This window comes from Rhinopithecus roxellana, chromosome 10 (assembly GCF_007565055.1).
Source record: "Rhinopithecus roxellana isolate Shanxi Qingling chromosome 10, ASM756505v1, whole genome shotgun sequence".
Taxonomy (NCBI): Eukaryota; Metazoa; Chordata; class Mammalia; order Primates; family Cercopithecidae; genus Rhinopithecus; species Rhinopithecus roxellana.
In genome coordinates, this window is record NC_044558.1 from 68027806 (window position 1) to 68046119 (window position 18314).

Here is an 18314-nt window from a genome sequence, read left to right on the forward strand (position 1 = left end):
AGTACAGTAAATTCACAGCCTATACACCTTAGTTTTTTTAAAAAAATTTTTCCATTTATTACTGTATAGCCTTTTCATTAATGTTTCTCTAAATTTACCTTTAAAATAAGAATAAAAATATATTTTGAGTCTTTTGTAAAAATAGGAAGCACTAGAAATATTTCACTTTTTATTTTATTTATCTGTGTTTCAGAGATGGGATCTCACTCTGTTGCCTAGGCTGCAGTACAGTGGTGTGATCGTGGCTCACTGCAGCCTCGAACTCCTGTGCTCAAGGGACACTCCTGCCTTGGCCTCTCAAAGTGTTGGGATTACAGGCATGCACCACCATACTCAGCCAGATTTTAACTTTTAAATATTTTTGAAAACCGTAAATGTAGCATTAATACAATCTCTAAGAAATTTCATGCAGTGTATGCCACCGAGATAAACAACAATAGTTATGATGTTAAGTTCTTTGAATTAGACAATGCATTATTTAAAAATATATGAACTTCTTTGTTGCTGAAGCAAAGCTTCTTAAGGTCAAGTTTTCTATAGGGAAACTAATAGCCTCCTAAATCCATAGTACTTAAAAGTAGGCTGAACTGGCTTCTTCCAGTCTGAACCAATTTAATATAGTAAGGTCACATTTCCTAATTCGGATGTGGTAAAGCTGTTTTCCCATTGAAGCCCACTTAAAAGAGAAAGAAAATAGTAACTCAGCCCATACTTTGGCTGCTCCCAAAGTGACTTGTGAGCTTTGTGAAAAGGTATTAAATGATCAAGGACCATACACAATCTGCTCTACTTTTACTTGTGTAAGCGTGTCTTGATACGTGATAAAACCCAGAAAGGCAAAGATGACATTTTTTATATAGGAATAATATATCTAGATTCCATTACTATCTTTGGTCTTTGACACTATTGCTATTAGATTGTTAAAATTCTGTTTTATTTTTGTAACCGAAAGTATTAATAATATCACCTTTGGTACTCTCTTTGCAGTTTTCCCTCCTACCCTAATAGAAAATACACTTCATTTTAAATACTTTAAATAATGTAAACCGATTCTTATACAAATATTTAATAGTTTTATTGAAGAAACTCTTATAGTTGATGCACAGGAATTTTAAAAGGACAGGAAATAAAGCAAGATAATAATGTTGACTTACAGTCATAGAATGATTTAAGGAACAATTTCCTTAATAAAGAGCACCTACAACTCAATTTGAAAAAGAGTAGCAACTTAATAAAAACCTAAGCAAAGAACTTGAATAGACAGCTTAAAGAAAAGGAACTTTGAATAGTCCTTAAAAATAGGAAAATATGCTCAACCTTAATCCTATAAAAGGAAATGTAAACTAAAAAACTCATTCATATTATGCTGTTAAGGATAAGGCAGCTCTGAATTACTAATGTGAATCAATCTTAAGTTTATATATTAAAAATAAACACATATATGCATACGCAATGGATATCCACAAAAGGTTATGTGACTGAGGGAGGGGTGGAGGAGTACTTCATTTTCTTCATATCTTTTAAATATTTTTATTGCTGGCACAACTGCCTATTTAATGTAACTAATTTGGGGGGTAAAATATTAAGTCATAGAATATTAAAATTTGTGAGGGACCTTTCCAAGCCGGTTGGAGTGGCCCAAGTTTATCATAACAGCCAGCTTACATCACAGAACTGCTGCTGTCAGCCCAACTCATCTTTCACTATATTAGTAGTTCTCAACTGGGCAGCATATCTTAATGGGATTTTAATAACAGATTCTGTCTTGTTCATCATTGTATTCCAATTATCTAACATACAGGAGGTATTCAGTAAATGAATGAAACAAATTTAAGGTATAAAATATTTTTTTCTTTGGAAGATAGAGATGAAAACAATTTTTCTTTATTATGGAAAATTTATAATTGTATTTATAATTTTGATCTAAAGAAACATTTGTAAAGATATAATTTGTTAATCACTTTTCAGACACTGGCTTCATGTCCTATTGACCGTAAACCTTTTCAGGCAGTGTTTAAATTCAGTGCATTGGAAGGTTATGTTAAGGTAAGTCTTTTTATTCTGCTACATGAATTATGTAAAAATTAATTGAAGCTGTTTGATTTGATTTCTAGTTTGTGTATATTTGAAAATTGTTCAACTTAAGGTTTAATATGTTATTTTAATCCTCCTTAGCATGATAAATTTATACCTTTCAACTAGGATACTTAAATTCTGAACCTTTTACTCATTTGCCCCCTAAAGAGGGCATATCCATAATAATCACCTTGTAATATACCACAAAATGTATTAGATCTCTGATAATCTAAAGGACATTTCATACTAAGGCTTAATTATAAAATACTTAACATTTTAGAGTATCTTGAATGTGAGGACTTCTTCGCATATTTCAAACAATTTAATTGGATAGCACTTTGAATACATGTTTTCCATTGAAAAAATGTTTGAAATAAGACCAACTCCCACAAAACCTTAAGTCCAAAGTACCTGAAAACTGTGTTTTCCTGAAAAACGTAATTTTGAAATTAGCCAATAAAATTAAATTCTGCTTGCCTTCTTAATGTTACCGTTGTGCGCCATGATTATGACAATTTGTATTTATGTTAATTTTTTGCTTACCTGAAAAAAACAAAAAAACATGTCTGAGGTCAGTAAGAGAAGAAAAAAGGAGAAGAGTTAAGTATATGAGAAAGATTTCTTGATGTATCACTGCCGAGTCATGAATGAAAAATAGCTAAAAGTGAGAGTACTCAATATAAACATAAGTGATGCCATTAATAGGAGAAACAAACCGTTTTTAGGTATCACTGTTAGTCTATGTCCACTTGGTTGCTGTCTATGTAAGTAGAAAAGGGGATGGAAGCAATGTACAACTATTATTTGTCTTAGTGTAGTTCTTATTATTTGTTTTGATATAGTTTTACCAGATGAATCTTGAAGCAAGGTACAAACAGGACTGCAATTCAAATAAAATGGTTTGCTTGTTGTAATTGTATAACTTTGCTATCAATGCAAATTAGTTTATATCTCGGAAAAAAGATAAAACATTATAGAAGTGTAATATAATAAGTGTGGCTTTTCCTGAAGACATATTTTTTTTTCCAAACCTTTTTTCCAAACCCTGTGTGTGTGTTTGTGTGTATAATTACGTTGCAAAAGATTCATTAGTGTGAACTAGATTCCAAATATATTTTTCTGTGAAATTATGTTTTCTTGCTTAAAATAAAATTTTGTTTATTTGATAGAGTTTGTATTTTACTTAAAAGTTTGGTACAGTGCTAATTTAATTTTGTTCAACTTAAAAGGTATTTCTTGGCACATGAGATATCTTCCACATTCTCTTAAATGACTTCCCTAGACCTTTACTTCTTTCGAATCTTCACTTCATTATCTTTTTCCCTTTGCAACTGAGCTTCTTGAATGAGACAACTCCCTCCTCTCAATTCTTACTCACTTTTCAGTTCCCATAGAACATTTAGCTCTATTATCTTATTTTACAAACACTACCCTCACCAAGGTCCAGACTTAGACTTCCACATTCCATGGTTTGTTTTCTGCGTATAGTGCTGCTGACTACCCTCTACTTCCTCGGCTTCTGAAACATCCTTCTCTTGTGGGTATGTATATATGTATGTATGTATGAATGATTGTTTTACTTCTCTGTCCTTTCACAATCTTCTTTGTCATATCCTTACCCTCCTGTTCCTTTTCGTAATCATTAGGGCTCATAGGATCTTCATTTAAATTCTCTCAGTATACTTTCTTTCTAAGTCTTCTCAGCTATTATACTTCAGTACCTTTAAGTACTACATATATTTGGATGCTTCTACAATTCTGTCACTATCCTAGACTTCTTTACTGAGAGCCAGACCTGTATTTACAGCCACTTGTGCGTCTCCTTCTGGAATACCAAGAAAATCTAACATTAACAAACTCCAAATTAATCACATTCCCTACCCCTTTCCCCAGCCCCAATTGTTAATGGAATCACAACCCCAGTCACCAAGATCAGAAATATCTGGGACTTTTCCAGTTTTCCCTCCCTCATCTGTTTTTTTCTGCTCAATGTCTTAAATATGTTTCTCCTTTATCCCTCCATTGTTCCCTCTTTGTAGACCCCTATTCTGTCATCTAACTAGTGCTGTCCAATAGAAGTATACTATAAACCACTAAATAACTAAACTTTTAAGTAGGCATCCTAAAATAATAAAAAAAAAAACAAATGAAATAAATTGAATGATATATTTTATTTTTTATCTAATGTATTAGCTTAACATGTAATATTTTAAAATTACTATTATTGAGAGATTTTCACATTCTTTTAAAAAATTATACTAAGTCTTTGAAATCTTGTGTCTATTTTATACTCGCAGCACATTCCAATTTAGATGAGCCACATTTCAAGCACTGAGTAGCCATATGTGGCTATTGACTGTTGTCTTGCACAGCATAGATCTAGTCTATCTTAAGAGCTTTCTTTTTGATTTCCTGGTTTTTATAGTCTCTTGCTTAATTGGTTGATTCTCCATATCACACCAAAGTTATCTTCCTAAAAACAAATTTGATCATCGCATTTACTTGCTTTAAAAAGTCCACTCTGATGCCTGTAGAATTATTTTTTTATTCAAGAACCTTTACAGTTGAGTCCTAACACATTTCACCAATTTCATATCTAGCTACTCTCTTTTTCCCTGTCTACATTGGCTTCTCACTATTCCTTACAACTCTGTTCTTTCCTCCATCTAGAATATTTTTTTCTTAGACCAATTCCTAACTATCCTTTAAGACCAACTCATAAATCATCTACTCATTAAAGTCTTCTGTGACATCCTCAGTTAATTTCTGAGTCCTATATGTATATACAAATTTGTGTTCATATCTCTGTTATAAGCACTTAATCTGTTTATTCTTAGCTCTCACTATTTTGTTTCCCCAGAGCTAAGCACACTCACTAAGCTTATGGTTTAGCATGCTTGAATGAAATAGCATATGTATTTGGACTACACTTTTTAATCAGACAATTTTGTTCCTGTTATTTTAATCATTTCAAGGAAGAATTAAAAAGTTATTTCTAATGCTGGATTGTTGCTCTAAATTTAGTTTGCTTTTCTCATAGATTCAAGTAAAAAAACAGCTGAGAGAAACAAAAAACAGGAAAAATGAAAACTCATTTGAGAAACAGTTCTCCTGTCATGAAAATTGTAAAAGCTGTATAAGGTTAGTGATTAACTTTAGAAGTGGAATGCAAATGAGTAGAACTGAAGTTAACTAGTACCAAAAGGGTATTTACAAAAAATGAAGTGGGGTTTAAATGTGTTTAATCATTTATTCAGAAGCACACACTTGATAATTTAAGGAGGGACTAGCTGAAATCTGAGAATCCAATTTGAGCTGTACTCGGTTTTTGGTGAAGAACTGGTTCTGGCTGGGCATGGTGGCTCACTCCTGTAATCCCAGTACTTTGGGAGGCTAAGTTGCGAGGATCACATGAGACCAGGAGTTTGGTACCAGCCTGGGGAACATAGTGAGGACCGTCCTCTCCTTCTCTGTCTCTACTAAAAAATAACACAAAATAAAAAGAATTAAAAGAATTTGTTCTTTTAGGTTTATTTCGGAATCTGTTTTAGACCAAACCTTTTGTAAAATAAAATGTTCAGCAATGTCAAATTTCTGAATGCTGGCCAGGTGTGGTGGCTCACACCTGTAAGGCCAGCACTTTGGGAGGCTGAAGTGGGAGGATCACTTGAGCTCAGGAGTTCAAGACCAGCCTAGGCAACATAATGAGACCCTGTCTCTACTAAAAATTTACAGATTAGCCGGGCGTGGTGACACATGACTGCAGTCCCAGCTACTCAGGAAATTGAAGCAGGGGGATATCTTGAACCCCGGAATCTGAGGCTACAGTGAGCTATGATCACACCAGTGCACTCCAGCCTGAGCAACAGAGCAAGACTGTCTCAAAAACAAACCAAAATTCTGAATGCTTACCCTCATTGTTGTACTTAATCACATACCAATATTAAACACCTAATAGATAAGCATTGGTGCTCATACCACACTGTGAATAGCACTGACCAAGTTATTTATGGACAAAAAGTAGGGACTACCTAATGGTATAGCACAACATTCTTCATCAGTTATAATTTAAACTGCTTATTAACCTTCACATATTGCTTTCCTGTGTTGCAGCAGGCACTTGCTATCTACTATAACAAGTGTTTATGTTAAAACATTTATATATATATATGGGTTTTTTCTGGTTGCTATTAAAATCATTGCCTATTTTAACATAAATGCCTAGAAATGCAGTGTTTAGTACTTGAGTTTAATAGGTGTTTAACACATTTTTGAACTAAATTGAATATGAGTAGTACACTGGAAATTAATGCTTAAAATAACTTGTTCTAATACATTGGAAACATAAGCTCATTTTGATCTGAAATGTATTTAGAGCTGTCCAAAAGTTGAATTTTTAAGTCAATGTGTTGTCACTTTCATAATTAAATCTATGATTCATTAGTACTTTTCATCAGAATACTAATTTCTTAAAAGAGTAAGTTTATTTAGTTCCTAAAACAGTTGGCAGTAGTCACTGAGGTTTATTGAACTTATCACTAATTTATAACACTGTAGCTCCTTAGATGTTAACTTTTGGATAGTTATGGTATTCTTTAAGAATGTGAAGAATGATTCAGATCCCTTCTGCTAGGAAAATACACGTTTACAGACATAAAACTTTGTATATGATTTCAGGGTATTCACGGAATACCCACTCCAAGAGTTTACCCATGAGCCCCAAAGTTAGTAACTGCATTAGACCAAATTTTATAATTATTTCTGAAAAATACTTATCAGCTTTGGTTCTTGTATTAATACACTTTTCCCAGGCATAGTGAAGAAATACCTTTTGGTAGAAATACTTTAATTCTTGGTACAACTCATATCACTGGCTGTGACAATATCATAGATGTGCATTTTTTTTTTTGTTTGCTCCCTCAAAAAATTACCCAATTCTCTTGGCTCTTGCCAAGAGTGTAGTGGTCATCACAAAATGACCTATAAGGCTCACAGTTCTTATTTGAGTCTAACATAGCAAAAGTTGTCCCCATATTTAACTGCTTTTTCTCAGAGATTTGTCATAAGGAAATAATAGCTGCAAAATTAATAATTTGCCTTTGCCCACCAAGGCTTAGCTTAACAATTTTTCCCAAGGTGGAAAATCTCTGTCAGCTGTTGGATATTTACATTATACTCTTTTGGTTGGATGTTTTTAGTAGTCCTGTCATTCAGTCTTCTGTTTACTGGATGCTTGGTCTTCCAACATGCAGACAAACTCCATTCAATTTTCCTCTCCCTTCCAAAGCAATAAAACCCTGGGACCTCTCTCTTTCTGATACTTTTTACCACTTCGAAAGAAGGCACTACAGTGGTATTTTGTTTCTTGGTAGTGAACCTCCATTTTAAGTCATTGTAGAGAATGGTAACTGAGTGAGGAGTGGAACTAATTATGCTTTCTTTGCTAAAATTTCCTAATGGTCTTTTTAAAAAATATAATATCTGCTTACCTCTACTCTGCATGGCTCAGTAGCCAGTCAGTCATGATCAACCAATAAGATTATTGTTTAAAGACTGAGATGAGGCCAGACGTGGTGGCTCATGCCTGTAATCCCAGCACTTTGGGAGGCTGAGGCGGGAGAATCGCTTGAAATCAGGGGTTTGAGACCAGCCTGGGCAACATAGTGAGACCCCATGTCTAGTTAAAAATAAATAAATAAATAAAAAATAAACTAGCAAGGCATGGTAGTTTACACCTATAAGCCCAGCACTTAGGGAGGCCAAGGCGGGAGGATCACTTGAGCCCAGGAGTTCAAGAATAGCCTCAGGAACAAAGGGAAACTCTCTGCAAAAATAGAAAAAATTAACCTGACAAGGTGGTGCATGCCTGTAGTCCCAGCTACTCAGGAGGCTGAGCTGGGAGGATTGCTTCCGCCCAGGAGGTCAAGAGTGCAGTGAGCCATGATTGTGCCACACCAGTCCAGCCTGGGTGTCAGCAAAATCTGGTCTCCAAAAAAAAAAGACTGAGATAATACAACTCAATAGTTATTGAAACCTAACTTGACATTCTAATATCTCATGGGAGTCTGTGAGAATATCCTTAAACCATTTACCAGATTTCAGCATAATTACTAAAATCAGTGCATAATAGATTTCGTTTTGATGGAGGAGAATGAGTTGAAAATAAGTGGGCAAAACGACAGTTTTTTTTCTTAATTCTTTCTTGTCTTTATTAATGTTTACAGAAGAAAAGCCATCATAAGAGAAGATCTATTAAGTGCAAAAGTTTGTGATTTGAAGTTGATACATAGTAAGTGACTTTTTGCTTGTGTATTCTACCTTTTTTGTTGTTTTTTAATTTAATGGTTGTGCCAGAGTTCTCATCAGTAACACCGTGGGCTGGAAAATAGTCCTCAGAGGTCTGTACATTGTGTTAAATCCTACATAAATTTTGTTTTCATGGAGCCATTTATACTGTTTTCTGCCCTTTTTTTCTTCTTGCTCCTCTTAAAAGGTGTGTGTGTGTGTGTGTGTGTGTGTGTGTGTTGGGAGAAAAGAGTGTTTCACAATTTTTTGGTGTTGACCAGCTCATATTGTGACCTTATTCCACCCATTAGTGCAGAAGTCCATAGGGGAGATGAGATTAAATACCTTGTGGGCCAGTAACTGTAAGCAGTAGCAAAGGAAGACTGTGACAGCGACAAAGTAATTCACAGTTCCCGAAGGAAATTGTAGTTTGGCCTCTAGCCTTCTAATTTGAAACTTAAAAATAAAGCACCTCTAACATGTTTATCCACATGAGCAGTTAAATATTCCTGTCTTCTGTTTTTGTCTGGTACATAATTTTCTAATATACAGGAAGGCTTTGCAGCAGAGCCTGAATAAAAATGACAACATTCATAGTTCTTTGTGACTCCTCCTTGGGGATTCAGGCTGTTTATTCTGTCCCAAAGAACATCTAACTGTGGTCTGTTTGTAAGCAAGGAGGTGGGCATTTATTTTCCAGACTAAGTCACAGTGAATTTCCACTTACAGCTAGAACTAGTGAATTAGTGAGCTGTGAAAGAATTAATTGTTTTAAAAAGTGAAAAACTTCATTTTTTATGCATTATGAATACCAAGGTTTGTTGGTTTTTTGTTGGTTTTGTTTTTGATTAGAATTAATATGATCCCTCAGGTTAGATTTATAGATTAACAAACGTTTTACCTTTGAAATTTTACTATTAAAGTGAAATTGAAACGAAAGTTGTTTTGATCTCTGGACTTTTGTGGTTGAAAAGGCATTTTTCTTTTGTCAGCTTTAGATATGAAAACAGTCTTTGCTTTTCTATGTCATTGCTGTAGATTAGCATTCTTTTTTTATGAATAGCGTTTGCTTGCCAGTTCTAAGACCCAATATAAAATTTACTGCTGAGGAAGATTAAATGATGTTACAGATTTTCTCTAGATAATTTGGCCCACTAAATTATGCTAGTCTTAGTTTTAAGACCACTGACCACTGTAATTTTCTTAAAGTGCATGTCTCTTGCCTGGGCTCATTTTTAGAAGGTGAAATATAGGAAAATCTTCAATTCCATATGCTTCAACATAGTAAAGGTCATTTATAAGCATCTATGATTAATTCTGATTTGAGATTTTGTTTTACTGTTTAGAATGTGGAATATTAGATTGGATAGCTATTTTAAAATTGTGAGGAAAAAACCCATTTCTGCCAGAAGGTTAACATTGTCTAAGGCCTGTAACTCAATGCTGTATCTACTTAAGATGCCTGAAGTCATTTGTTTGGTTTAGGATAGGCAGAAATACTGATTATACTTTGAGTGGATAATACAAGAGGGCTGATGCTGAGGTAATTATGAGCAAATGTCTTCACTGACCAACCTGGACTGATTTGAAGGGAACTGGGTATAGTAGTTACCCCTTGTCCATGGGTGATATGTTTCAAGTTGATGCCTGAAACTGCAGATAGTACCAAACTCTGTGTATATTATGTTTTTTCCTATACGTACATACCCATGATAAAGTTTTATTTATAAATTAGGTGGTGGAAAGATTAACAATAATGAATAATAATATAGAACAATTATAACAATATACTGTAATAAAAGGTGAATGTGGGCTCTGTCTCAAAATATCTTACTGTACTTACTCTTCTTGTGATGAAGGTAGAGTGACACAAGATTTCATCATGTTATTCAGAATGGTGTACAATTTAAAACTTAGAAATTGTTTATATCTGGAATTTTCCATTTAATATTTTTGGGCTGCAGTTGACCACAGGTAACTGAAACTGCAGAAAGAGAAACTGTGAATAAGGGGGGACCACTGTACTCGATTATCCAATTAGTTATTAATATTTTTGCTATGATGTTACTTTTTACTGGGGAAATTTGATAAGTCTAACATGGTCAGTTTTTCTTCCTGTATTGAAATAGATTATTTATTGGATGAAGTAGCTTATATTTAGATACTACATTTGATGAAAATTGTTCAGGTTTAAATTCCAGATTCATACTCAGTACATACTCAGTATTGGATGTTCATACTCGGGAGAAGCAAAAGGAATTGAAATCACTCATACATTCAACAAATACCTAACGGTACTGAGCACAGTGACTCTTAGGGGTATAGTAGTGAATAGAAACAACAGAGTGCTTGCCAATGAGATCTTTTCATAGACAAAAATATAAATATATATAAAACAGGTGGTAATAAATGCTTCAAAGAAAATAAAGCTGGGTAAAAGGTTAAAGGGTGATGACATTGTGGAGATGACCATTTATTTAAAGTGTTAGGGAAACCCTCTTGAATAAAGATATATTTGCGCAGTGACCTTCAAGAAGTAAGAATTTAAGCCATGAAGATATCTCAGGGAAGATTGTTCGGGGCAAGGAACAGCAAGTATAAAAGCCTGAGACAGGAATATTCTTGGAATGTCTCCAAAGAATAGCAAGGAGGTTATTGTGGCTACAATGACTGAATTAGGTAGATAGAGGAGAAACAGTAAGACATAAGGGGACATCATTTAGGGCCAATGTGAGCTAGGGAGTGTTTTCAGGAGTAATATGATCTGGTACATTTTTAAAGGATTACTCTGGCTGTGAAGGCCACAAATTATAGTGGCTTGGGCCAAGGAGATACTAGTGGAGACGATGAGAAGTGGTTCAATTCTGTATGTACCATTGATCTTTGAACAACACAAGAGTTAGGTCAAAAATCAGTGTATAACTTTTGACTCCCTCAGAACTTGACTAATAGCCTACTGTTGACTGGAAACCTTACAGATAAAACATAAACTGTTGATAAACACATTTTATATGTTACGTGTATTATATATAGTATTCTTACAATGAAGTAAGCTAGTGAAAGAATGTTTTTAAGCAATCATAAGGAGGAGAAAATATATTTACTGCTCATTGAGCGGAAGTGGATCATCATAAAGGTCTTTATCCTTGTTGTCTTCACGTTGAGTGGGCTAAGGAAGAGAAGGGGTTGGTCTTGCTGTCTTGGATGGCAATGGCAGAAAAGGTGGAAGGGGAGGCAGAAGAGGCAAGCACACTCAGTGTAACTTTTACTGAAAAACATTCATGAATAAGCAGACCCTTGGAGTTCAAACACATGTTGTTCAAGGGTCAACTACATCGTACTTGAAAGATGAAGCTAACAGGATTCATTGATGGATTGGATATAGGCTACAAGAAAGAAGGAAGTCAGGGTTGACTACAAGGTCTTGACCTAAGGAACTGGTAAAATAGGAGTTGCCAGCTACTGAGATGGGGAAGGCTGGTGGGAGAACATCTGGGAGTGTATAATGAAGAATTATCTTTTGGAAGTAGAATGGTGGTGATTTTGGGGAGTGGGGAAAATAGGGAAAATGTTTGTCAAGGGATTCAGAGGTTCAGTTATGCAAGATGAATAAGTTCTGGATACTTAATGTATAGAGGTATAGCAATGTGGATATAATTAACAGTGGTGTATTGTACACTTGAAATTTGCCAACCCAGTAGATCTTGTGTTCTCACTACAAGAAAAAGGGAAAATGGTAACTGTGAGGTGATGCATATGTTTAGTTTGTGGTGATTATTTTCACAGTGTGTACATACATCAGAACATTAAGTAGTATACCTTAAATATATACAGTTTTTGTAAATTGTACCTCAGTAAAGATGAGGGGCAAATTCGTTTTTCGATAAGTAAGGTGTCTACGACCATAGAGATGCTCTGAAGAAATTGGATGTTTACATTTCATGTACAAATAAGATCTATTCATCTTCATGTTATTTTAATGAACAGTTTGTGTTGATATATGTTTATTTATGCTTGACTCCTCAGTTAAATTGATGGTTTCTTCCAGTTGTCATTTCTTTTCTCATTCTTGAGTTCAGGCAGAATGTTTAAGACTATGATGATCAGAAATAAGACTGAGGCAACATGGTGAAACCCACCTCTACAAAAAATACAAAAATTAGCCAAGTGTGGTGATACACACCTGTAGTCCCAGCTACTCGGGAGGCTGAGGTGGGAGGACCACCTGAGCCTGGGTAAGTTGAGGCTTCAGGTGAGTCATGATTATGCCACTGCACTCCGGTGTGGGTGCCAGAGTAAGACCCTTTCTCAAAAAAATAAATAAATAAAGGGAAATGAGACGAAAAGGAAGACTGCTATGCAGATAGACACAAAAGTTTTCTTCAACTGAGATACAATGCGGTGAAACTGTTTTAGAAAAACTAACCTGGTTAAAGTATTCCAAAAGGATGGGAAGTCAAGTATCTGTTAGAAAGTTTCTAAAGATGTCAAAAGAGGAGATTAATAAACTAACTCTGTCTTCTGAGATTATGTATTAACAGCATTTTGTAAAGTCTTTTTTAAAAGGCTAAATGTCTTGTCCAAGATCACATTGCTAATAATTGGAGCCATCAGAATTTGATCCAGTCTTCTGACTCCATATCCAATGCCACTTTCTACTATGAAATAATACTAAAGCATGATATTGTTAGTGTTACCGACCTTAATTAAGCCTCTCACTTTATGGTTGTCTGCAGCCTTTGTAACTTAAATTATTGGCATTCTGATGGATCTTGTTTGGATGTACTTTCAAGCTCAAAAATAATTTTTAATGTAAAATTAGCTCTCTTTAATTTTGATAACAGAATGTCTGCTTGCCACTTATCAGTTAACTGTGATTTTTTTTGTTCCTTCAGGCTAAAGGTCATAAATCATAGCTGTAAGATTAGAACCTTTAAGAGTTTTCACCTTTAGTTTGGACATTTCTTTTGTTTTAAATTTTTCTTTTAATTTTCACATTTCTTATAAGGTTTCTTAGACAGTATTTATTAACAAATGGACTAATTAGAAGACTAAGAGAACCTGTAAGTGTAACTTGGAATTATTGCAAAGTTTAGGGTTAGAAATGAGCCTGTCATACAACAGAAAAGACAGCTTGTATCCTTAGATGTTGACATTTGATGACTAAGCAAGGAACCAAGAGACAAAGTCAAGGTGAAGGTAGAGTTAGTGGGGGATTGTGCAAATTGAATACATCTTTGTTTGCCCAGTTACACTGAACAGAAACCATGATATAGCCTAAGGATAATTTAAATTTCTTTTAATAAAAGAACTACTTGAGAAACTATTGTCTATCTCTTTATCTAGGATTGATTGGTTAGATTTTAGAAGCAACTCTGCTTAGCGCTTAGCTTCTTTTTTTCGTTTCTTATTTATTTATATATATTTTTTGAGATGGAGTTTCGATCTTGTTGCCCAGGCTGGAGTGCAATGGCACGATCTTGGCTCACTGCAACCTCTGCCTCCTGAGTTCAGACAATTCTTCTGTCTCAGCCTCCCAAGTAGCTTGGATTACAGGCGTGCACCACCATGCCCAGCTACTTTTGTGTTTTTAGTAGAGATGGGGTTTCACCATATTGGTCAGGCTAGTCTAACTCCTGACCTCAGATGATCTGCTGGTCTTGGCCTCCAAAAGTGCTCGGATTACAGGCGTGAGCCACTGTACCTGGCCAAACTTCTTTAATTTCTTCAAGTTTTGTGAAGCAGGATGGGACTGTTCTTTAAACATAGGTGTGTGACTTTCTGTCTGAAGTCATTTGTTATACAGCAATCAAACTAATGAATAGAGCTTATGAAGTTGTGAATTCTTATATCTTGATTAGAAATTATTATAGCCTATAAATATAGTATAATATTAGTTAAAACTTCAGCAGGTCTAATAGATGGTTTTACTGGAAGTCAAGCCCCTTGAGTTTTGTACAGTTTTTTTTACCATTAAAACACCTGTGACTTTAGTAAAATTATATAAACTGTCTAGTTTTCTCATATAATGAAGATGATGTTGCCACACTAGAGGTATTGTGAAAGGTTAGATAGCAAACCTATTAGCAAATATGTTGAGGAAATGCCACTTTCTTCTCTCATACTAGATAACTGAATCATACATTTTTGTTTTTAATCTCCTTTATATTCACTTTGTTTCTTGGAATGAACATTAATCTTTGGTTTGAGATAGTAGTTTATAATTGATATAGTTTACAGAAAGGATCTCCCTTTCAGGCATTTCTTAATGTAGTACTTCTTTAAGTGTATACTAGATCCATCTAAGTGTGTCTTTATTAAACTTTGGAATCAATTAGTCAAACTTTAATTGGATGCCTGCCAAGTACTGGGTTCTAAGCTCTGAGCCTTTATTATACTTGTTTGTATCGTACAAAAGGATGTTTTAATGAAACATCCTTTGGGATTGGTGTTTCATGAAGCATGTTTGGGGATATGCTGAATTAAAATAAATAAAACAAACTTCTAGTTAAGCATAACAGATTGAGTACTTGTTTAATGCTCTGCTCCCTCTCATCCCAAATCTCTACTAAAATGACAATAAAAGAATGAAAGAAAAGTGTGGGGTTTTTTTGTTTTTTTTTTTTTTTTGAGATGGGGTTTCACTCTTGTCACCCAGGCTGGAGTACAGTGGCGCTATCTCGACTCACTGCAACCTCCGCCTCCCGGGTTCAAGCGATTCTCCTGCCTCAGCCTCCTGAGTAGCTGGGATTACAGGTGCCTGCCACCATGCCTGGCTAATTTTGGTATTTTTAGTAGAGCAGGGTTTCACCATGTTGGTCAGGGTGGTCTCGAACTCCTGACCTTAGGTGATCCACCAACCTCGGCCTCCCAGAATGCCGGGATTACAGGCGTGAGCCACCACGCCTGGCTGGAAGGAAAAGTTTTAAGCCACAAAGTTTAAGCCACAAAGAGAAGAAAGCTGGAGAGTAGGGGATAGCACATAAGTGTCCACAAAATAGTAAAATAGTATAAGGGGGATGGTAAATTGTCTTAGCAGAAAGCTGATACATAGACATTTCACAAGGAGAATGGAGTTAAGAATCTCAAGATGGTTCACATACCATTGAACCTTAGAAAGTTGAGTTTGAAGGCCTCCATTATCTGTGAAGGAAGTTGAGTTTGAAGACCTCCATTATCTGTGAAGGCAGAATGGGGTGGTTTCAGAAAACAGAATTGATTAAAAATTTTTAGATCCTGAAGATTCCTGGCTGAACAGGGTAGAACAAGGGGACTACCCAATGAAAGACTGGAGATTTACTCTCTAAAATGAGTATTTGAACCAGATTTAAACTTTAGCATAAATGATGATACAGCAAACAACAGAGAGGGAAATTAAGTCAAATGATGAGGCTTCTAGTCCTCTACCCAAGATCGTTTTTCAGAGCACTGGCAATCTTGATTACTATTATTTTCCAAAGTAGGAGATAAGGGGCATCTTTTGGAAAACTGACTTGCCCAAAAGAAAAGACTTAAAGATAATGTCATTTGAGAGTCTCCCAATGAAATAACCAGATGTCTGCTTGATCACCCTACAGTGAAACAGCTGAAAGGCTCTGACCACCCATCTATACCATTTTCAATCAATATTTTAGTATCCCACAAACAATCAAGGATCTCCAGATATTTGAGGAAATCAATATAATAAAGATGAAAACAGATACAAAAGGAACCTGATGGGACAGACCCATTGCTATAAAATAGGGAATAACTTAAAAAAAGTTAATATCCTCAAAGCCTGAAAGAAGGGATGTTTTATCAATGATTTAAGAAAAATAATATTTAAGAAAAAGCTTTTAGAAGTTAAAAATATTACAGCAAAAATATGAAAATTCAACAGGAATAGAAGATAAGCTCATAAGTCTCAGAAAGCAGTACTTAAAGTCAAAGAGATGATAGGATATTCATTTAAGAGATTCAATATGAAATAATAAAATTTCAGAAAGGAAAAATGCAAAAATTTATTTTTTAAAAAGTAACACAAAGGGAATTTTTCTGTAATAGTAGAGCACAGGTGTCCAGATATGAAGAAATAATATAATACCTAGTAAATGAAAAAAGAATTATACCAGGTACTTCATAAAGTTCTAGAAGTCTGAGGATGACGAGAGAGAGAGTAAAAACAGACCACATAGAGGATTGGGGTTACAGAGTGTCATTAACAATAGTTGGAGTAGTGAAGCAATGCCTTGAAAATTCTACGGAAAATGATTACTAACCTAGAAAATTCTGTAACCTATCAAACTGTCCATCATGTATTAACTCAGAATTCCCACCCTTTTCCACTTCTGCTGGAGGATGTATATACTTCACTAAATGAGATAGTAAATGGAAGAACAATGTGAGATTCAGAAAATGAGTTCCAACTCAGGAAAAGATAAAGAGGACAAAGAGGATTATTAGGATAATGACAAAGGACAATCCCAGAATGACTATTGAACAACAGTTTTGAGAGTTACCAGTTCATATTGGACCAGGACAAAGAAAGAGTTTTGCAAGGAGAGTGGGGAACCAACTTCATGGATGAGTTGTTGTATCTGAGTGTATTAAACTCAGATTTATACTTTTGTCGTAGTTAGCTAAATTAATGGTGGATAATAAGGAAGAAAAGGAAAAGAAAAAACAAAGCCATTATTAACCCTAGGAAAATATCTGAAGCCAGCTAGGCGCAGTGGCTCATGCCTGTGATCCCAGCACTTTGGGAGGCGGAGGTGGGTGGATCACCTGAGGTCAGGAGTTGAAGACCAGCCTGACCAATATGGTGAAACCGCACCTCTACTAAAAATACAAAAATTAGCCAGGCATGGTGGTATACGCCTGTAGTCCTAGCTACTCAGGAGGCCGAGACAGGAGAATTGCTTGAACCCGTTAGGCAGAGGTTGCAGTGAGCTGAGATTGTGCCACTGCACTCCAGCCTGGCCGACAAAGCGAGACTCTGTCTCAAAAAAAAAAAAAAAAAAAACGTAGAGTAGTATAAGGATGTTATTTAGAAATAAAGAAGTAAATGTTAGAAGAAACAGCCAAAGGATTTGATGAGTGCTTTGGGGAAGCAGAAATCAAGAGCGGGTATTTCCATAATTTTTCTTTATAAGTTTGGAAGTACTATATGACATCTTAAAGTATGTACATGCATTACTTTGATAAAAACTAAATGAAAAGGTGTATCACTGCCCTCCAAAAACAGACAAGTAGGGTGGATTTGTGAAACGATCTTCAGGAAACCACAATTTAGACAAATTCACCAGTATTGAATACTTTAGAGATTGTCATTGAAGCTGCTCAGTAATTATCTGAAAATTACCCAGAAATATGTGAAATAGCTTTTGGACTGGATTTTTACATGTAGCATTGCCCAGAGAAAACTAACAGTTCTTTCAGTAGAGAGCATTTTATCTAATGAAGGCTTTCTGAGATAGGTTTCCAAGTGAAAGAATGCTGTGTAAACACTACATACTCATTAAGTGTTGAGTGAATGCAACCTGAAACAAAACAACTCAGCATCCTTAGGGCATAAAAGACACTATGTAGGTATAGCACAGCAATTCTATGTCTAGCTGAAGGAACATGGTTATTTCTAAGAGTGTATCTGTGTACCTACCACACGTTTTTACTTCTTGCCTCATAAGCAATTTTTAAAATCAGTGTATCATCTTTTAGATACAGATTTTCAAAGGGGTAAGGCAGTAAGTTCCAGAACTCAGCCTGTTCGCCTGCCACTAACATTGAAATTACATTTGTTACAATAGTTCTGAGAGGGACTTGTGCAAAACCAAACAGCTGTTATATAATAACTAAAAAGGAAATTAGTATGCTATTAAGTAGAAAGTAGGTTATTACCAACTGGACTAACAGAAGTAAAACAAAATATATATGATCTTGCAGTGCAGGAAACAAGCCTCCTAGTTAGTGTGATT

The 18314-nt window shown here is 35.1% G+C and overlaps 1 protein-coding gene across 2 annotated transcripts in view; it reads left to right on the forward strand.

Annotated features, from left to right (window-relative positions):
• Positions 1-18314, forward strand: part of SCAF11 (SR-related CTD associated factor 11) — a 77751-nt gene that overhangs the window by 43083 nt on the left and 16354 nt on the right. For both annotated transcript variants that reach the window (XM_010382280.2, XM_010382281.2), the window contains exons 4-6: positions 1969-2046; positions 5117-5217; positions 8301-8365. In XM_010382280.2, coding sequence (XP_010380582.1) covers positions 1969-2046; positions 5117-5217; positions 8301-8365 — 244 coding nt within the window. The remainder of the gene's footprint in view (positions 1-1968; positions 2047-5116; positions 5218-8300; positions 8366-18314) is intronic.